A 23383-nucleotide genomic window follows, 5' to 3' on the forward strand; every position below is an offset into this window, starting at 1 on the left:
AGGCACAACTCAAAATGAAATTCAAGTGGCCATTGTCTCAAGACTTTTTTTAAGTTGTTGAAATGAGGTCTGTTGAAGATTAAGACAAATTAAAAATGAATCATTATCATTGTGACTGTACATGCTCCTGAATGTCTCTGGGGCGTGGCAATAGCAGTCCAAAGAGCTCATCTGCTCATCTCACACTACTGCCCCTGTCACAAACACATAAATTATAATTTCTTCTGGGTCTAGGGGCATTGTACACAATGTGAGTTTAAAATGAATTAAAATGAGGAATAATGTAACATTTCTAAACATCACCTTAATTGACCTTTCGCTAAGCCCCGCCCCCCTTAGTTATTGTTACTAAGTCCGACAAACTTCCAGTCTCAACATGGCGTGTTTGACAGCTCTTCCAGCTGAACTGCTGTCGAGCTTTTACAAAGCAGCAAATGCGGTTTCAGAAAGGGTTGCAGTATGCCTTTGAGGGCTACATACAGGACATCCAGGTAACACAAAATGAACATAAGGCGATCAAAATAGAGGCAAAAGCCTATAGATCCCAATCTAAAAGTGAATTGCCACAACCTGCTGATCGAGAGGGAGGCTGGCACTGATACCAAGGAACAACACTGTTCATGTAAAGCTGGGTAGGACTTCACTATTATCGTCTTTATTACAAAGCAAAAGCACCAAGCACAAACATTGCATCCAGTAGCCTTGTATGCTAGCGTATCATAACCATAAGTAAGAAACGTTAGCTGTAATTAACGAGGTGATATTTCGGTTATATTGTTGGACTGTGGCAACAGTGAAGGTAGTCATCTAGAATTTTCCGCAAAGATATTTGGAGATAAGATCAGCCGTTAGGTTTTAGTTATTAGGTTTTTAGTTTTTTTTTTTTTTGCGAATTGCTAGCCTTGTATACTTCGTTCAGTTCAGTTAATATTACAACCGAATCAGTCGTTAAACTAGACTGACAAAATGAATTGGAAAAGCTCAAGAAAGTAGGATATATTTGTATAGAATACATAAGGCTAAGGGTATACGGTTACACTTTTACAAATGGTTGACTCAATCCTGAAGTGAAGTCGGAATGAAAACGGCTGTGGCTCTTGAGGGAGTGGTTTTTGTACGGCTGATGAGCGAGTATCACTGGTACATGAGACGGGTGCGTGGGGGTCGGACCCAAAAATGCACGACTCAAAGATGTGAACAAAGTCCCGTCAGGGCTTTAAGGGATAGTCCAATGAGCGTAGTCAAAGTTCATACACAGTAAATGCAGCCAAAACCTAAGTACAGTACCGAGAGAAAAGTCTCGAAATCCATGCAAAATGTCCAGCAACCAGGAAAGCTGTCAGCGGGGCAGTAGTGCAGACGGATGGTAGGCAGGCTCAGAGTCGAAGGCGGTGCGAGAGTCAAGACCGAAGTCCGCTCCGCGAGGCAAAAGCACAAAGACAGCAGGCAGTGGTCAACAAAACAGAAGTCAGTAACTTTGGTCAGTAAACAGGCTTGGACCGTAACCGGTAGCCCATTGCTTCGAAAACCGCTTACGCGTACACTGAAAAACAGGCGGCAAAAATTTCGCAAAGATACGGCATGAACACTGAGCTTTATGCAGATGTAGACAGGTGCAGACAATTAGCCTGAGGCAAGCATGTGAATGGAAATCAGGTGTGGAGGATTGACAAGTTAATTAGATAATTAGTAATCGTTAGTAATAAACCTATCCTGCCCTAGCGATAATAAATTAATAAATGACATGCACACGTAGCTAAGGTAAACATGATCACATGGTTAGAATGTTAGTATTACCCAATCCTGATCTAAAGTTAGTATATTAGTAGAAAGACTAGGGAAAATGAAACAATTAGGGAAATATGAGCGACAGAAAGGGGGAGAGAGAAAAAGCATGAACGCAAGGTTTGCAGAAAGACACGAAAAAGTGTATGCTAATCAATGAACGGGAAAACATAACATGAAACAAACATAAATCGTGACATAACAACTTTGCGAACTGTGACATGAATAAACTAAAACGTGACATGACAAGACTAGAAAATACAGCGTAACAAGAACTAAACACGAAATGTAACATGGCATGAAAATGAAACGTAACAAGAAATAAAACATAAAAACGTGGCGAGACTAGACTAGCATGATAGCACGTGACATGACAATGAAATAACTAAGACAATAACTAAACATGAAACATGACATGACAAGCATAAAACGTAACTGTACACTTTCGGTGGCGGAACAAAACTGTCAGTTGGATGTAAGTAATTTCTCTTTCAGATGCATCCATATCGATTATTTTCCTTTCTTTTTTAATGTTCTCATTTCCCGACGTTAAATGTCGTTAATCAAAATTTTCATAATTCTCATGATGCTTAAAAAAACAGGAATCCTTGTCAGATTAGCCATTGATTTCAAGTGATTTTTAATCTAAGACGCTCAGTAGAATAGAATACATTTGCGTATGCTGCATAAATTCAAAGGAAATGTGTTACAAAGAAATGGTTGACTCGTTTGAAAAGCGGCCTGAAGTTAGACTGCATTGAATAGGTATAGGCGAGGGAGTGGCTCTTGAGTAGCCTAAGGTTTTTGTACGGCTGGTGAATGAGTCTGTACTTTCGGTGGCGGAACAAAACTCAATTGCGAGTAAGTAGCCTGATTTGGTCTATTTTTTTATATCGGCTACTGTAATTTTCCGACGTTTGCTGTGGGAAATTAAAATGTTAATCTTCCTGATGCGTGAGTGAACAAAAAATACGAATAGCCTATTTTTAGAATATCGGTAAATCTTTTTTAAACTCGTCCATGAGATTCAAACAGTCTGTTTTATCGCTTTGATATCCAGAATAGAGTCTGCATGAATTGCATTGGTTCACTCGGTTATCGCTAGCGGCTCTAGTATTTTGAAGTGTAGCCAGATGTTATTAAATTAAATAGCCTACAATACGAGTCATGATTTAGCCTATCCATCGTCATAACCGTAGGCTACTATGTTGAAAACTAAAACTTTAAATGCCGAATTGTTATTCAAAGAGGTATTCGTTTTACATATTCTACTTTAAAATGAAATTGGATCATAGCCTACTCTTGATACGCGTTATGGTTGCATTGCTGATCAAAATCAATCGTTATATCGTATTTGTTCATTAGCCACTGTAGATCATTTTATAATCATAATATATGACCGCATTATTATACGAATAACTCGTCGACAGATTATTATAGGGACATGGCAATGAGAGTGTCCACTTTCTGAGCTTATGTATCTCTGTGTCTCCCAGGTGTCACAGTTCCCACCCTCACAGACCTGCCCCCCTCCAGTGTGGAGCTGGAGCAGGGAAAGGCCACACTGGTGTGCCTGGCCAACAAGGGCTTCCCCTCAGACTGGACTCTGCGCTGGAAAGTGGACGGCGCCAGTGATCACAGTGTTTTTACCCTGTTCTGCCCTCAGCCTCTCTGCTCCTTACTGCTGTCACACTGAGCTGAGCCTGTGTGTGAATCCTTCCTCCAGCCTGAGCTTCCAGTGCTAATATCTCACATGTGCTCTTATTTGTTTGTGTGCTTTTGAGAATAGCTGTTAGACTACTGTGTCTAACTACTGTGTCTCTGGCTGTTATTGTAAAAATAGAGGTTTGTGTTTCTGATGATCCTGTGATTTTGGGGGTTCCCTTTCTCTGGTTAAATCATAATTATATTATTGCCACTGAAAATACTTTTAATATGAGATGATAATGAAGTAAATTGACAAAGAAAAGATATCTCTGTTTTTATTCATAATAATTCCCAGATCGGTAGAGTGTTGCTCACATAAGTGTATGGAGAAACAAATCAGAAATGCAAACTGAGTATTATTTTCTTTGACAATACTATAAGAACTAATTACTAATTCCAAATAATATTATTATAGAACATGATCATTAAAAATGTATTTTGGAAAAGAATATTGGTCCACTATGTACTTTTAACCTTTATTTGTAGATTATTTATATATAACTTGATGCATTGTTTTGTTGTTATTGGATTTTTTGATAATGGTTTATACTGGTCATAGTGGACTCAGCCTGAGACTAGATGGAGGTGGTAAGAGACTGTGTGTGAAATAACTGATCTGGAGTCAGTTGAGGAGGGGCAGCCCCAGCTCGGGAGGCCTGCTGAGAGGAGCAGTGATGTGTGCAGCGTGCTCAGAGCACTTCTGTACAGCAGGATGTGTGCTCAGCTCACACTAACCCCCTGGGGACGGCCCAGACACCCCCACTGCTCACAGTTTCTCAGCCCAAAATACCCAGCACTGAGACAGCTGTTTGAACATGAGGAGGTGGAGGGTTAATTCTCTTACCTCTGATACATCAATGTCAGCACCGAGGGAATTAATTAAAATCAAAACAATGAAGTGAAAAGATTTGCATGAATGCCTCAACACTTCAACATGGTGACATATCCCAGTTTGGGTGCTTGACTGATATTTATATTGATTTAATCCTGTCTGAGTAAGAGATGTCTGTTTGTTACATATCCTCTTTTAGAAAATTCAAGGTACACAAAGCCAGATTTCTTCACTGAATGTTTTGGTAATAGCAATCCAACAGTGAATCATGCCTGAAATTTAATGGATGCATGTGCAAAAGATTTAAAAAGTTGGTTGTGGCCAATTCCTGTGTGTCAAGTGTGTTCCCTCAATGAAAAATGTATGCTTATTATAAAATTATGGATTTTATGGTTTGGATGATCAAACATTAACATTTAGAGTATTACATTTGAGAAAATGAAAGTTATTATTGCTCAAAGTAGTTTTATTGCTCAGATCAGTGCCTCCCCCCTCAGCACCTGCAGTCGGTCCCAGCTGCAGCAGTGCAGTCTCTGTGCAGTCTGACTGAGGGAGGTTTTTGTTCGGCTCTGTATCACTGTGTGAACACATATTGACTGTTGAGGTAGTGTACACTCTGACAGTAATAGTCGCCTGCATCTTCAGCCTGGACTCCAGTGATTTTCAGTGTAAACTGAGTCCCAGATCCACTCCCACTGAAACGATCAGGAATCCCAGTCTGGCGATCTCTGGCGTAATTAATCAGAAGTTTAGGATCCTGATCAGGTTTGAAAAAAATTGCAGTGTTGTGAAAAGATTTGTATTGTGAAAAGAGTCATATTGTGAAAAATAAGTAAATTCAATTGAACATATAACCAAAATATCCCCAAGATACATGTTTAAATCTGGCTCAGCCTGAACAAAGACACCCAGCATCAGCAACAGTAGAAAGATTGACATCATCATAATGCTGCCTGTGTCAGTGTCTGTGAAAGGACTGGACAGTCACTGATCAGTACTGGGGGTCTTAAAGTGTATGGAGCAGTGAGGCAGGACAGGTATGCAAAGCCCCTTCCTCTATACAAATCCTGTCACACACAGTTAGAGGAGCTCTGATGTGTGAACAGCAGTGGGTCTGTAGAGGGCTGGCACACGTACACTACTCACTGCTGCATTTACTGAATGTGCTGCAGGGACTGCAGATGGTGCCTCCATGGGTGATGCCATTGTTGTCTGACGTCAGACAACTGCTTCTCGTGATGTTGGCGTTTGAGTGATGTTCTATTGCACTTTTCCTAGTAGGAGGTTGGAAAAACTCAACTTCCGAGTCTGGAATGCAGCATTCGCTCTGATATTATGCTCTTGACACCGTGTGATGATTGAAGCAGGTGTTTCATTACACCGTCATGGTACATTTAAAAAACATATGATAATACGGTTAATACAAGTAAGTGTCAATTATGAGGGACTAAGTTGATTAATGTTACGTCCCAAAAACATAATGAGTCTATCCTAGGGTATCCTTATCGTTGTCTGTTGCAGCTAGCTAACATCAGCTGCTAACTTAACAGCATTTTCCTTCGCTAGCTGTGGAACTAATGTGTACATAAGCTATGTAATGCATTTAACTATTTACGGTTAGAAAAAAAAAAGTTGGGGACCCTTGTGAACCACTGCTGTGGATTGTGCAAGCACTAAATATCAATATTAACTTACCTTATTAAGTAAATATGTCTAAATTCGTTTGTTGGGAAATCTATGAGATTGTTGAAGATTATGTAGCCTACATTTAATGGTTGTTAAAAACATTTGGATAAGAAAAACAAGGGGGTAAAAATATGTTAAATTGGTTTTTGTCCACCCTCTGTATGCACCAGTTGCATTATACAGACTTCCTAAAGTTATACGAATAAGTCGATCCAATATACTGTCATCAGGCTCATTGTTTATTATATTTATATATACAGACTGACAAGGCCGTACACAGATAAAAAATCATGCAAAATTAAATTGTGACAAATTTAACAATTTAAATCAATCTGGTGTAAATATATGATTGAAATACTGAGGTTATGACCTCATGAGTGTCCTCAATGGTAGTTACGAGCCTGCAGACGAATTAACATTACGGCATTACAGCCCCAAATTACATTGGCTCAGCCACAAATGTATTCAAACCTTGGTGACACCCCTGGTGCTGTTTATTGTTATGGAGAATGGTTGCTATAAAAGCTAGCCAACATTTATCTGGAATGGTGTTATGCTGTGAGTTGCATTAAAATTGCAACTTGCAAGCTTAAACTTGAAAACAAGTCATTTGTTGATTTATGGAGGATGATGGCTACAAAGGCTAACCAGTATTCAACTTTTTGTGTATGGTTTCAATATGTTAATGCTAGCTAAGAGTATGGAATATCAATTAATTTGTTAAAATTGCCTCTGGCTTTCAGAGGTTGCTAAAGGTCATGCTTGCTGGATAGATTTCAACACTGCACTCAGTATTCTCCCCGATTTTCTTTAATCGTATTCCAAACCTCCCAGGGTAAAGTCCTGTATGCTCGTTGGCAAACATAGGCAGTTAATATGGAATGTTAAAATGGATTCAACTGACTGGACGAATGTCTTCTTTCATTAGGCAAAGGTTGTTATGCAGTCATCACGTCAGCAAGAGAGGAACTTGTGTCGGCGTATGGATGTTTTGGGCGGTTTGCTGCAGCGACTCCCTACCTCCCCCCACCCCCTGTTCCTGTTGTCCTCCCAGGGCATTGAGGACATGACCATCTCCTTACAGCCGATAGCTCCAGAGGATCCTATGAGCCCATACTGAGGAGGATGTGTTGGGCTAGGAGCCCTCAGTCCCCGCAGAGGAGGACAAGAATAAGGTCTCAGAAGATCCATCCAGCCGCTCTTGAGATGGACGGCAAACATACAGGATGCACCTTGAGAGTGATGGAATATACAGTATAGGCCAACACTGGACACTGGTGACTCAACAGCAGCCTTGTATGCCACAAAGCCTGCCTGCACATTTAGCAAATTGGTTCAGGAAAAAATAAACCACATATGGAATTTGAGTTAGTGTTTTTTTCCAGAGGCAGTGGTGTTGTCCTATTGTCCTTTGCTCTGATGTGTGATGTCCTGTTGAAGACAGGTTGGAAAAATTGAAATATATCAGTTTATTCCTCCCCCCTTTGGCTGAACATCAGTTCAGTTATCTCGCATTCACCTCGAGCGGATCGACTTCCACTGAAACCATCCATCACTCCTGTACATGCTCAAACACAAGTTTCTGGCCCCAAGGCAAAAAAGATTCCTGCCTTCCTTAGAAGCATGTGATTGAAGCATAACACTGGATATGGGCATTATCAAACACACACACCCCCAAATTGTCTGAACATATTTTTAATTATTTTTTTATAAACCAAAAGTAAAACTAAGACTGTTTTGCAGTTGGCAAGCAATCATTTGTGCAGGTAATGTTGCAATCAGGGTTGGGAAAGGAATTTAGGTAAGGTAGCATCATGATTATTCTTTGAAGAATCATGCTATATCTGCCAAATGAAGGGGAGACCATGGTGCGCAATTGCCATCCTATTTCATAAAAGAATATTAATAGTAACGTTATTTACAGTGCCCTCCATCATTTCTTTATTTAACTCTGTAGTACATGATTTTTGATTTGCAACGTGGTTAAAGTGCACATTGTCAGGTTTTAATAAAGGGAATTTTATATAATTTGGTTTCACCGTGTAAAACTTACAGCAGTGTTTATACATAGTCCCCCCCATATCATGGCACCATAATGTTTGGGACACAGCAATTATGGAAAGTAGTCATGTTTAGAATTTTTTGCATATCCTTTGCATGTCATGACTCCCTGGTGTCTGAGACCTATCAACATCAAAAGTGTCTGGACATCGTATTTTCAAGTTGTTCTACAAGCGATACAAGTATGTTTTTTATTTGAATGGATGTCTTTGAGAATTTGGTCTGTACATTAGATTCATCTGTACATTATGCTGATACAGTATGGAAAACCTTTGTTGGATAACATTCAACATTCACACAGAGGTGATGTATTCACTGTAATTCAAATTGACATGAACAGTACAGGCTATATTTAGGGGTGGAGCCTGTAGAAAAGACTATTTATCAGGGGTCTAGAGTCTGTTATATCAGACCTCCCTTCTGACAAACACAATAAGGAAGCACATTTCATGAAAAGGTAGGTCAAGTTCTTTCAAGCTGATAGCCTATTTGAAGTTAAAGTGTAACTTACCACTTAGAGTAATTATGACAATAATGCATATTTTCAGTAAAAAGTTATTTTTAAAAATAATTATTTTTAGTTTAATGTTGTGTAATATGAATTATTTACTATTACATAGTACACAAGATGCATACTTTAACTTATAGCCGATTAGTATGCAACTACTGTTCCGCTGATGTATAAAGGCCTCAATACATTTAGGTCAAATATTATGCCACATGTTAAGGTTTGTGCATATATTCATATGCAACTCACTTAGATGAAGATCACACCAGATTAATTGCTGTTGCTCCACTTTTCAGTTCTCATGCCAACATTGTTGGTTTCCTTACCTGCCATTTTTGTGGATGAAATATTTTGTGCCTCAAAAGGTACTGTTTTTTTAATTAACAACAAAATGTTGGTAGTTGGGTCGGGTGAATTGAGCCATCAGTTAAAATCGTCAGTTAAGGTTGGGGCATCATGGCACTTTAATATTCAATCACTGCAAAGAATCTCCAACTGTTGCCACAATAGTATTTGATATGTAGAAACTGATTTGATTGGTCTCATGTTGCTAAGAATGGCGGGGCAACATTTGATATGGAGATTGGTGAAGAAAACAGCATGATGCTATGTTTTAGCTTTCAATGATAAGGTTGATATATGAATAAGCAACATCATCAGAAGGAACATCTAGAAGTTTTTTTTTTTTTTACCTGTGTCTTGATAGTCTCTTTAAAATTTCTTTCAATATTTTGCAAAATAAACTTAATTATTTTATGAAATGCATTTTTACTGACTGGCCCATTCTAGCTTAATGTCTTAATGTCTTAGCCAGTAATTTCAGTTAAAATGGGCCACCTTCTGCATTGACTTTCAGCCGATATTTTGATAGTTCCTCTTATTGAAACCAATTGAAATATTATTGAAAAGATTTAAGCCTGGATGTCATAGTCGTATTGTATAGACAAAGAACCTTTATAAATAAATATACACACACAGTGTGCACATACACGTACAGTCACATGTATACACCCACATAAATGCATGTGCACACACAAGCACAAATAGGCTACATGCACACACATGCATGCAGTCACACATGCACAGATGTACACACAAATTCACTCTCCTCACACACACAGGCACACACACGTTCAAATAACGAGGTTAATATTTTAATGTAATTTGTGCGCTTTCATGTAATTGCGGTTGTGTTTTAATATTATTTCAATATTTTCTATTATACACCCACAGATCAATATATTCTATAGACCAGACCGGCGAATCCGGGTACTCTGAAGTACACGCCCCTTTTCAGGGGTAAGTATAACATTGCGCGAATGGGATATTTAAAATCAGATTTTTTTATTATGTCAGGTAACGTTAGCAAGCTAGCTAGCTCCGTGTCTTGTATATAATTTGTTTAGCTAGATCAAATTAATTTTATAGATAGAAAGAAAGAACCAAGCAATACAATTCACCGATAAAATTATATATATATACACACACACACACACACATACATACATATCGATATATCTAGCCTATCTATACAAATTATATACTTATCTACAGGACACAGAGCTAACGTTACTTTATACTGGTGCTGAGTATCTATCTCTAAATCTAAATCTAATCTAATCTAATCTAATCTAATCTAAATCTAATTTATTGATCCATTGCTGTCTGTCTATCGATCGATCTGGTGAGAATGTGTTGAAGTGATTGAATGAAACGTCTGTGTACCGCCGGACTTGGCGCAGGTGTCAAACAAATCTCTCGATCGTAAACTTGTCAACTTGGTATGGAAATTCTCAAAATACTTTCAGCTTGTCGGACATAAAATTGAAAAAATCCGATTTTGTTGTCAAAAGACAACAAAGCTCACGTTCTGTCTTGCCCTTCTCCTCAGAGCTCTCTTATTAACATGTCATGTTTTGCCACAGAACTGCTGCTTACTGTGTTTTTTTTCTTCTTTTTTTCGCACCATTCTCTGCAAACTCGAGAGACTGTTGAAAATCCCAGAAGATCAGCAGTTTCTGAGATACTTAAAGTACCATATCTGGCACCAACAATCATTCCATGGTCAAAGTCACTTAGATCACATTTCTTCCCATTTCTGACATTTGGTCTGAACAACAGCTGCACCTCTTGATCATGTCTGCATGCTTTTATGGATTTAGTTGGATCTGGGGTGATGGCTACTAAGGCGAGTGCTTTTGTGAGGTACAGATGATTTTAATGTGTGGGGATGGTCTTAAGATACCGCAAGAATGTTACTGTATATTATTGATGTAGTATTTACAGTATTTACAGTATCAACCTCATGTTGACAAACACTGGCAATAGACTGAATGCAATGAAAAGCCTAGAATCAAGTCTATATAGAATATTGAAAGTTATAACTGCACTAAGCAAGCAATTAAACACACCTCACCAAACAGAAAAAACCTGTGAACCATTATTGTGTCCTGAAATGGTAGGGGCTATGAATACATTATATTACAGTTATTTAGCTGATGCTTTTATGGGCAGCCTGTAGTGTAGTGGTTAAGGTAAAGGACTGGGACATGCAAGGTCGGTGGTTCTAATCCCGGTGTAGCCACAATAAGATCCGCACAGCCGTTGGGCCCTTGAGCAAGGCCCTTAACCCTGCATTGCTCCAGGGGAAGATTGTCTCCTGCTTAGTCTAATCAACTGTACGTTGCTCTGGATAAGAGCGTCTGCCAAATGCCAATAATGTAATGTAATGTATGCAAAGCGACTTACAGATGATTAGACTAAGCAGCGGGCAATCGGGCTTGAACCACCAACCTCCCAGGTCCCAATCATGCACCTTAGCCACAAGGCTACAGCATACCTGATTAACAAAAAGTGTTGTAATTTCTACATGCATAACCAGAACCCAAAACACATAAAAATGCCCTTTAATAAAGGCTGAGAATCTGCACTAGACAATCAACAATTGTGAAAGTACAGAGACGAATCAAGAAAAAAAAAATATATATAGTAATTCTCTGTCCAAAACATTATTGAGCTCACTGTATGTATATACATGCACACCATATGAATGGCTTTTTTATGAAAGGTGTGATAATAATAATAATTTGCAATAATAATTGTAAAGTCTAATTACCTGGTGGATGATATGGCCTAGGTTCATATCTACAACCTAGGGTCTAGAATATAAGGCCGAACGTCAGTTTCTGTACTGAACAAAACAACTGGTGTAAAATCTAGTCTAATTATTAACCAAAAGTCGTATATTTTAAACCAAAGAAACAATTAGTTTTGGCTTTATTGCATCTGTTCACTTCTTCTTGAATCCAGATTAACATTCAAGTTAGGATGTCAGTGTATTTGAGAACAGCTTCTGACTCATTTCCCAAGAAAATGAAATACTTTGGAAAATGCAGCACAAAATCGAAACTGGTTTGTTCAAACAAGCTCAAACAATGGCTGATTCCTGGCATTTCTCCTGACAGTATGAGCCGTGAATTTCACTCACAGGGTAGGTCTTGTTTCTTAGGCATTGGGGCGTGGATCCTTTCCTGAGAACTAAGAATTAAATAACCGGTGGTTGCCTCATAGCAACCTTTAGGAACATGCCAAATGGCAAGAAACTGTTCTGAGCACCATAAGCTTCAGAGCTACTTTATTGGGATGCTGTTTGTTGGGAAAATACCAAGCCCTGGTGTAGCCACAAGCACACCACTTAGCATAAAATAAAAGCATAAAATAAAAAGGCGTAAAAGGGTGGCACCAAGACAGCCCTTACTGTGGACAATAAACAAAACCAAGCATATTGAGTTTGGAAAGCCCATTGGAATTATATCTGGAAGAGTGTACTATGGTTTGCACAACATCCGGAGAATCCGACCCTTCCTCACCACCTACTCCCCTCAGCTCCTTGTACAAGCAAAGGTCCTGTCCCGCTTGGACTATTGCAATTCTCTGCTGGCTGGCCTTCCAGCATCCACCATCAGACCCCTACAACTGATTTAGAACGCCGCAGCCTGTCTGGTATTCAATGTTCCCAGACATTCACATGTCACCAGCCCGCTCAGCAACCTCCACTGACTGCCTGTTATAGCTTGCATCAAATTTAAAACTTTGGTGCTCCGGTATACATTCAATCACTTATCACGATGTATTCACAAGCAAGACCCCTCCGCTCCACTACTTCGGGATGCCTGGCACCTCTCCCTCGCTGCATCTGCACTTCTCAGTCACGACTGTTGTCTGTTCTGGCCCCATGGTGGTGGAATGACCTTCCTGTGGATTTCAGAACAGCAGAGTCTCTGACCACTTTCAAAGGCAGACTGAAGACTTATCTCTTCAGGTTGCACCTTTCCCCCCCTACCTCACCACCATGATTAACCTAGTATATTTATGTGTAGTTATATATAGATATTGTTGTGTTGTATTGTTTACATTACATTACATTAGTGGCATTTGGCAGATGCTCTTATCCAGAGCGACGTACAACAAAGTGCAAAGTGCATACCCATAACCAGGAATAAGTGCGCTGAAAGACCCCAGAGGGAAGTACAATTTCAACTGCTACCTGTGCAACAAAGATAAGGACCAGGGCCTATTTGATCATCAGGTTTTTTTGGGAGTTTTTTTTTTATCGTAATACCACAACACGCAAATGTAAGAAAAAACCGCTTACCTAGCCAAACACTGCTTACCTAGCCAAACTAAACATCCTGATACACAGGAATACAAGAAAGACAACAATTAAGGTTTACAGAGAGGTAGGGAGGGACAGGGAGAGGTGTAGCTTGAAGAGGTGCGTCTTCAGTTTGCGCTTGAAGATGGAAGGAGATTCTACTGTTCTGACCTCCACGGGGAGTTTGTTCCACCACTGTGGAGCCAGAACAGACAGTAGTCGTGAGTGGGAGGTGGAAGTTCGGAGAGGGGGAGACGCCAAGCGGCTTGTGGAGGCCGAACGAAGAGGTCTGGCAGGGGTGTATGCTCTGATGATTTTTTGGAGGTAAGCTGTGGCAGACCACTTAACTGCTTGGAAGGCTGGCACCAATGTTGCCATGCTCTGACGAGGAGCTGGGTTGAGTAGGGGGTGAGAAAGGGGTGAATTCTCCGTATGTATAGGATGAACCTGCATGACCGGGTCACGGCCGCAATGTTCTCCGAGAGGGACAGTCTGCTGTCCATCACCATGCCGAGATTCCTTACACAGGGTGATGGCGTCAGAGTGGTATCCCCTAGGGAAATGGAGAGATCCAGATGTGGAGAGGTAATGGCAGGGATGAATATCATTTCAGTCTTACCTGGATTGAGCTTTAGATGGTGGTTGTCCATCCTGCTCTGGATGTCACTGGATGGCAAGGGGCTGAGGTGTCGATACCTTACCAGCCTAGGCAACCTGGAAGGCGTGACCAGAGAGACTAATCTAGTGATAAATTCCAGCACTATTAAAACAAATGTTCAATCATTTAAAAGGTAGGCAACCAGTTTCAGTGATTAACACAGCAATAAAACAAACTAGCTCAAGCCCTAACCTCAGCTGTTCAAAATAGCAATTTAAAAATCTACTTTACCGCATCTAGTGGAACGGCCCGCAGCGATACCAACATACCTGGTTAAAATTATGCACTCACTCCACAGAAACAATTACACATTGGATTGTTGTACTCGGGGTATTCTAGCTGCCAAATGTGGTATGCGAGTTTGCATTCTTCAAGGGTTCTAATTGTATCTGTATGGTCACGCTAGGACTCGGAACTGTTCTGTCCTCTAGGGTCCTCTTCACACTTGTTCCTGTGTTTGAATTGAACTTTGTTGTACGTCACTCTGGATAAGAGCATCTGCTAAATACTTTGTAATGTAATGTCATGTAATGCAATGTAATGGTCAGGTGAGACCAAAATGGAATGTTTTGGTCATGCACACAATCAACATGTTTGGTGGCAATATGGGATGCATAGGAGAAGCACCTCATACCTACTGTGAAATATTGTGGTGAGTCATTGATGTTCTGTAGATGATAGTGGTCCAGGGGCACTATTTAAGATCAATGGCACGATTAATTCAACAAATTATCAGAAAATCTAGTTGCCTCTGCTAGGAAGCTGAGACATGGTCCTATGCAGATTAACCATGCTCATGAAAGTATATACAACCTCATCCTTATTGTGCCCGATAAATCTTTCAAATCTTCAATAAGGGGTCCATCGTATTTCATGAAATTCAGTGCACAATCGTCCAGGGCTCTAGGTCACAATGAGTCTGAATTTCAATGATGGTAAAATGATTGTTAGCTGGCCACCAAGACAAATTGCCAATACCTATCAATGGAGAACAGAAGTAAACAAATTGGCTTTCAGTATATTTCAGTGGTAAAAAGTAGGGACAACTTGTGAATATAGTCTATGTTGCTGTCATGAGTTTGACATCAAATCTAATTCTTTATGTTGGTAAAACAATGAGATGGCATGCGCAGGCTGATGTAAAACAAAAAAAGTGTTGAGCATTCTGAACAATTGTCCAAGAATAAGATTTTAAGAAATGTTTCTTTGCAATTCACAGATTGGTAAGAAGATGGATGCATTGAGTAAGTCCACAGCTGAAAAAGAAAAGGACCAGACTGCCTCAAATTTGCAAAACAACAAAAATATTGATCGAAGTGTCAGTATTAAAAATGATAGTGCTGGTAAAATAATGATCAAAATTGCACAGGAGATGGATATACAGGACACAAATGGTACCACAAGCTTCCATGGTATCAGGAAAGACGTGAGTGCAGAAGAGTTGCTTGAATCTAAAATCATTGATCAGAAACAGTATGAAGATCTCAGGACTGGACAAGATACGATCCAACGTGTCAGTCAAATTGAGTCAGTTCATACGTACCTACAGGGAACAAATAGCATTGCAGGTGTATTTCTGCAGTCCAGCAAACAGGTCCTGAGCATCTGTGAAGCAAAACATAAAGGTGTCCTGACTCCAGGGACTGCTCTTGTGTTGCTGGAGGCACAGGCTGCCACTGGGTTTATGATTGACCCAGTGAAGAACAGGAAGCTGTCTGTGGAAGAGGCAGTGACCAGCGGTGTGGTTGGTGCCGATTTGAAGCAGAAACTTCTGACGGCGGAAAGGGCGGTCACAGGGTACACTGACCCCAACACAGGTGACACCATCTCCTTGTTCCAGGCCTTACAGAAGGAGCTAATTGTAAAGGATCATGGCATTCGCCTTCTGGAAGCACAGATTGCCACAGGAGGAATCATTGATCCGGTATACAGCCATCGTGTGCCTGTGGAAGTTGCCTACCAGCGAGGATACTTTGATGAGAAAATGAATCAGATTCTCTTAGATCCCAGCGATGACACCAAAGGCTTCTTTGACCCCAACACTCAGGAGAACCTTACCTACTTGCAACTTGTGGAGAGATGTGTGACAGACCCTGTAACTGGTCTTAGTTTACTGGTTATTGCCCAAAAAGGAGAAGACTATGTATTTTCTGATGAAAAAACAAAACATGTTCTAAAATTAACCATCGCAATTAAAACAGAAGGAAAGACAAATGGTCAAGAGCTGTCTGCCTGGGAACTCCTGTATTCCAAGCACATCACTGAGGAAAAAAGGAGGGAGCTAGTACATCAGTATTCCTCTGGAGAAATCACAATGGAGCAGCTTATGAAGATCATAGTCACAATTACAGAGGATAAGACTTCCAGTCAAAATACAGCTTTTATGCAGACAAATGGTACCACAAGCTTCCATGGTATCAGGAAAGACGTGAGTGCTGAAGAGTTGCTTGAGTCTAAAATCATTGATCAGAAACAGTATGAAGATATCATGAATAGAAAAGATACAATCCAACGAGTCAGTGAAATTGAGTCAGTTCATACATACCTACAGGGAACAAATAGCATTGCAGGTGTATTTCTGCAGTCCAGCAAGCAGGTCCTGAGCATCTGTGAAGCAAAACGTAAAGGTCTCCTGACTCCAGGGACTGCTCTTGTGTTGCTGGAGGCACAGGCTGCCACTGGGTTTATGATCGACCCAGTACAGAACAGGAAGCTGTCTGTGGAAGAGGCAGTGACCAGCGGTGTGGTTGGTGCGGAGTTGAAGCAGAAACTGCTGTCGGCGGAAAATGCAGTCACAGGTTACACTGACCCCAAAACAGGTGACATCATCTCCTTGTTCCAGGCCTTACAGAAGGAGCTAATTGTAAAGGATCATGGCATTCGCCTTCTGGAAGCACAGATTGCCACAGGAGGAATCATTGATCCGGTATTCAGCCATCGCGTGCCTGTGGAAGTTGCCTACCAGCGAGGATACTTTGATGAGAAAATGAATCAGATTCTCTTAGATCCCAGCGATGACACCAAAGGCTTCTTTGACCCCAACACTCAGGAGAACCTTACCTACTTGCAACTTGTGGAGAGATGTGTGACAGACCCTGTAACTGGTCTTAGTTTACTGGTTATTGCCCAAAAGGGAGAAGACTACTTATTTTTTGATGAAAAAACTAAAAATGTTCTGAAATCAACCATCACAAATAAAACAGAAGGAAAGACAAATGGTCAAGGGCTGTCTGTCTGGGAATTCCTGTATTCCAAGCACATCACTGAGGATAAAAGGAGAGAGCTAGTACGTCAGTATTCCTCTGGAGAAATCACAATGGAGCATCTTATAAAGATCATAGTCACAATTACAGAGGAGAAGACTTCCAGTCAAAATACAGCATTTACACAGACAAATGGTACCACAAGCTTCCATGGTATCAGGAAAGACGTGAGTGCTGAAGAGTTGCTTCAATCTAAAATCATTGATCAGAAACAGTATGAAGATCTCAGGACTGGACAAGATACGATCCAACGTGTCAGTCAAATTGAGTCAGTTCATACGTATCTACAGGGAACAAACAGCATTGCAGGTGTATTTCTGCAGTCCAGCAAGCAGGTCCTGAGCATCTGTGAAGCAAAACGTAAAGGTCTCCTGACTCCAGGGACTGCTCTTGTGTTGCTGGAGGCACAGGCTGCCACTGGGTTTATGATTGACCCAGTGAAGAACAGGAAGCTGTCTGTGGAAGAGGCAGTGACCAGCGGTGTGGTTGGTGCCGATTTGAAGCAGAAACTTCTGACGGCGGAAAAGGCGGTCACAGGTTACACTGACCCCAACACAGGTGACACCATCTCCTTGTTCCAGGCCTTACAGAAGGAGCTAATTGTAAAGGATCATGGCATTCGCCTTCTGGAAGCACAGATTGCCACAGGAGGAATCATTGATCCGGTATACAGCCATCGTGTGCCTGTGGAAGTTGCCTACCAGCGAGGATACTTTGATGAGAAAATGAATCAGATTCTCTTAGATCCCAGCGATGACACCAAAGGCTTCTTTGACCCCAACACTCAGGAGAACCTTACCTACTTGAAACTTGTGGAGAGATGTGTGACAGACCCTGCAACTGGTCTTAGTTTACTGGTTATTGCCCAAAAAGGAGAAGACTACTTATTTTCTGATGAAAAAACAAAACATGTTCTGAAATTAACCATTGCAATTAAAACAGAAGGAAAGACAAATGGTCAAGGGCTGTCTGCCTGGGAACTCCTGTATTCCAAGCACATCACTGAGGAAAAAAGGAGGGAGCTAGTACGTCTGTCTTCCTCTGGAGAAATCACAATGGAGCAGCTTATGAAGATCATAGTCACAATTACAGAGGATAAGACTTCCAGTCAAAATACAGCATTTATGCAGACAAATGGTACCACAAGCTTCCATGGTATCAGGAAAGACGTGAGTGCTGAAGAGTTGCTTGAGTCTAAAATCATTGATCAGAAACAGTATGAAGATATCATGAATAGAAAAGATACAATCCAACGAGTCAGTGAAATTGAGTCAGTTCATACATACCTACAGGGAACAAATAGCATTGCAGGTGTATTTCTGCAGTCCAGCAAGCAGGTCCTGAGCATCTGTGAAGCAAAACGTAAAGGTCTCCTGACTCCAGGGACTGCTCTTGTGTTGCTGGAGGCACAGGCTGCCACTGGGTTTATGATCGACCCAGTACAGAACAGGAAGCTGTCTGTGGAAGAGGCAGTGACCAGCGGTGTGGTTGGTGCGGAGTTGAAGCAGAAACTGCTGTCGGCGGAAAATGCAGTCACAGGTTACACTGACCCCAAAACAGGTGACATCATCTCCTTGTTCCAGGCCTTACAGAAGGAGCTAATTGTAAAGGATCATGGCATTCGCCTTCTGGAAGCACAGATTGCCACAGGAGGAATCATTGATCCGGTATTCAGCCATCGCGTGCCTGTGGAAGTTGCCTACCAGCGAGGATACTTTGATGAGAAAATGAATCAGATTCTCTTAGATCCCAGCGATGACACCAAAGGCTTCTTTGACCCCAACACTCAGGAGAACCTTACCTACTTGCAACTTGTGGAGAGATGTGTGACAGACCCTGTAACTGGTCTTAGTTTACTGGTTATTGCCCAAAAAGGAGAAGACTACTTCTTTTTTGATGAAAAAACAAAAAATGTTCTGAAATCAACCATCACAAATAAAACAGAAGGAAAGACAAATGGTCAAGGGCTGTCTGTCTGGGAATTCCTGTATTCCAAGCACATCACTGAGGATAAAAGGAGAGAGCTAGTACGTCAGTATTCCTCTGGAGAAATCACAATGGAGCATCTTATAAAGATCATAGTCACAATTACAGAGGAGAAGACTTCCAGTCAAAATACAGCATTTACACAGACAAATGGTACCACAAGCTTCCATGGTATCAGGAAAGACGTGAGTGCTGAAGAGTTGCTTCAATCTAAAATCATTGATCAGAAACAGTATGAAGATCTCAGGACTGGAAAAGTTACAATCCAAATTTTAAGTGAAATTGAGTCAGTTCATACATACCTACAGGGAACAAACAGCATTGCAGGTGTATTTCTGCAGTCCAGCAAACAGGTCCTGAGCATCTGTGAAGCAAAACGTAAAGGTCTCCTGACTCCAGGGACTGCTCTTGTGTTGCTGGAGGCACAGGCTGCCACTGGGTTTATGATTGACCCAGTGAAGAACAGGAAGCTGTCTGTGGAAGAGGCAGTGACCAGCGGTGTGGTTGGTGCGGAGTGGAAACAGAAACTGCTGTCGGCAGAAAGGGCGGTCACAGGGTACACTGACCCCAACACAGATGACACCATCTCCTTGTTCCAGGCCTTGCAGAAAGAGCTAATTGTAAAGGATCATGGCATTCGCCTTCTGGAAGCACAGATTGCCACAGGAGGAATCATTGATCCGGTATTCAGCCATCGCGTGCCTGTGGAAGTTGCCTACCAGCGAGGATACTTTGATGAGAAAATGAATCAGATTCTCTTAGATCCCAGCGATGACACCAAAGGCTTCTTTGACCCCAACACTCAGGAGAACCTTACCTACTTGCAACTTGTGGAGAGATGTGTTTCTGACCCCGTAACTGGTCTTATTTTACTGGTTATTGTCCAAAAAGGAGAAGACTACTTCTTTTTTGATGAAAAAACAAAAAATGTTCTGAAATCAACCATCACAAATAAAACAGAAGGAAAGACCAATGGTCAAGGGCTGTCTGTCTGGGAACTCCTGTATTCCAAGCACATCACTGAGGAAAAAAGGAGGGAGCTAGTATGTCTGTATTCCTCTGGAGAAATCACAATGGAGCATCTTATGAAGATCATAGTCACAATTTCAGAGGAGAAGACTTCCTATACAACTACAGCAATTACATACACAAAGGGTACCTCAAACTTCCATGGTATCAGGAAAGACGTGAGTGCTGAAGAGTTGCTTAAATCTAAAATCATTGATCAGAAACAGTATGAAGATCTCAGGACTGGAAGAGTTACAATCCAAATTTTAAGTGAAATTGAGTCAGTTCATACATACCTACAGGGAACAAACAGCATTGCAGGTGTATTTCTGCAGTCCAGCAAGCAGGTCCTGAGCATCAGTGAAGCAAAACGTAAAGGTCTCCTGACTCCAGGGACTGCTCTTGTGTTGCTGGAGGCACAGGCTGCCACTGGGTTTATGATTGACCCAGTAAAGAACAGGAAGCTGTCTGTGGAAGAGGCAGTAACCAGCGGTGTGGTTGGTGCGGAGTGGAAACAGAAACTTCTGTCGGCAGAAAGGGCGGTCACAGGGTACACTGACCCCGAAACAGGTGACACCCTCTCCTTGTTCCAGGCCTTACAGAAGGAGCTAATTGTAAAGGATCATGGCATTCGCCTTCTGGAAGCACAAATTGCCACAGGAGGCATCATTGATCCGGTACACAGCCATCGCGTACCTGTGGAAGTTGCCTACCAGCGAGGATACTTTAATGAGAAGATGAATCAGATTCTCTTAGATCCCAGCGATGACACCAAAGGCTTCTTTGATCCCAATACTCAGGAGAACCTTACCTACCTGCAACTTGTGGAGAGATGTGTGATCGACCCTGAAACTGGTTTTTGCTTGCTTTTGCTCAATCCATAACTTTTAAAATATTATATATTGCATGTCAGTTTAATATCCCGCAGTAGTTCTGGAGCTGTCCCGTATCTACCACTGTCAACAAAAAGAGTGATCAATGAGCAAAATTCTGTTCCAATTCACTCAAAATTCCTTTCATCACTGTGTAACTAAATGTATGGCTGAAGGCAATACAACATATTCAAATCCTAAATTAACCTCCAGCTCAGATATAGTGGTCCAGTATATTGTCTGGTGAAATATAGAAAACAGAATCCTCAGAATTACCAAAAGGAAGCATTACTTCTTGGGGTGCTATTACGATGACAATTTCCTTAGCAAAGTATTCCGGCAACTGTATATCTCTTTAATTTTTCACCTTTTTAGAGACTGTTGTTGTGACTCACTTTGAGCTGAGTCTGATGAATTCCTCCATCATCCTTACTAGCCTCCGTGTGAATATTTTGCACCCTGGAGGTGGCAGTCATGCACAAATAGATATGCTGCATGGACGGCAGCATTCTCCTCTCAAGAAAAACATTTGGACATGGCTTGTTATTACAAAGGATTATGCCCTGCAATTTGAATATCTGAATCATGAACATAATGTCTACCCTTCATGTCTGTGCCTGATCAGTGATGTCTGCATTATGCTATTTCACTGTAAAATTCACATTAATCCCAGTTTAAGAGTCGAATGAATTTATCACAGCTCAAAAAAACAGTAATTGCATGTCTTCATGTTCTTCACATTGGGTGGTTTTTTATCATGATTTTTCATTTATTATGTTTTCTTTCAAGTTTTTAAGTGGGAAGAGGTTTGCTTGTAGATTTCTGTCTTCAGTGAGAATCGGTGATATCTCTCCATGCTTCTCTGGTATTAATAGGGATCTACTGTACAAGGCTATAACCTGAAGTCCATAAGTTGTATTGGCTACATGTACTTCACATGTAGCACAGTTTCTCTATACATTGAAATGTGCCCTTTCCAATCTACCTATGGTGGCACTCCACTGAAGATACAAATGCTAAACATTATAACACCTAGTCTATGCTGTAACGCTTCACAAATGTTTCATATTTTCCCCTGCTGTCAGTGCTAATGTATTAGCCAATGGCTCTTTGTAATTGTTTTACTGAGCTGTTTTCCACTTGAGGGACAATAAATGGTAAATGGTTGGCATTTATTTATCGTCTTTATCCAAAGCGCTGTACAATTGATGCTTCTCATTCGCCCATTCATACACACACACACACACACACACCAATGGCGATTGACTGCCATGCAAGGCACCAACCAGCTCATCAGGAGCATTTGGGGGTTGGGTGTCTTGCTCGCGGACCCTTCCACACACCCAGGGCGGGATTGAGCCAGCAACCCTCCGACTGCCAGACGACTGCTCTTACTGCCTGAGCCAATGTCGTCCCACATTGTGTGTCAATGTGCGAGCATGGATGGATAAACATATCCGATATGCAACATATCAACTAATTGCAAGGCTACATGGAATAACACACTGTATAAACTGTGAAACTTGCCTCTGTATATCATGAACACATGCTTAGATATCACCTCCCCATGAAGCATATTTCTGATTATGGTGCCATTAAGAGCAAGAGTACTTTGCCCAACTGCCTAACTAAATTGTGAAGGACAGGTTTCTATATTCAAAGATGCCAATGTGACAGGCAATCATATCTCTGCATATAAAGATTAGCATACAATGCAGTCACAGCACTAACTCACAGTCTCAGGCTTGGTCTATGGCCTTGAAACCCACCTGTTCTGAAAACAAAGCACAACATGAATGGTGCCAATAGCAATGTAAACAATATGGCCGCCTGTAGGGTGGTGCCTCCAAAGATTTATGTAGCGCCCCTTTGCTGTCCGGGCAATTAATAGGGGTAGCTAACCTGAGTTCTTTAACCAAAGTGTTATCTCTAACAATAAGTGTGTGTATATTTTGTCTTTTCACTGTGTATTAATTAGTGTATAGCAAGACTGTTATGACTACAAGGTATTTATTCACGTTTAAATTATTAGCTTTCAACTTCATTTGCATTTTAACTTATAGTGTAGTGTAGGCTACTAAATGGCTCACTCTAAAGAAACTATAGCTCTATGTTCCCAAGCTTAACTGCAAATAACCATTCACAGGCACTGACATGTTTGTAAAGTAATGAACTATTTACTTATGTACACAATATAATTCCTTTAGTACAGTATTCATTCAATTTAGTTTTCAATCACGCTTAACAAACTAGTTTGCAATGCACATTCAAGTATCAAAAACAAACCGATACCGGGCGCTAAGCCTCAATGAAATGAAATACCTCAATGACATGAAATACCCTATAGCCGGCAGTATAACTAA

The 23383-nt window shown here is 41.0% G+C and overlaps 1 protein-coding gene across 1 annotated transcript; it reads left to right on the plus strand.

Moving 5' to 3' along the window:
* The first annotated feature begins 8493 nt into the window (after positions 1 to 8493).
* LOC133122762 (epiplakin-like) lies at positions 8494 to 22187 on the plus strand. The gene is made up of 3 exons (XM_061232909.1): positions 8494 to 8528; positions 9813 to 9878; positions 15111 to 22187. The coding sequence occupies exon 3, from the start codon at positions 15123 to 15125 to the stop codon at positions 21030 to 21032; it is 5910 nt and encodes a 1969-aa protein (XP_061088893.1). The 5' UTR covers positions 8494 to 8528; positions 9813 to 9878; positions 15111 to 15122; the 3' UTR covers positions 21033 to 22187.
* The last annotated feature ends 1196 nt before the right edge of the window (positions 22188 to 23383 follow it).

This window comes from Conger conger, chromosome 2 (assembly GCF_963514075.1).
Source record: "Conger conger chromosome 2, fConCon1.1, whole genome shotgun sequence".
Taxonomy (NCBI): domain Eukaryota; kingdom Metazoa; phylum Chordata; class Actinopteri; order Anguilliformes; family Congridae; genus Conger; species Conger conger.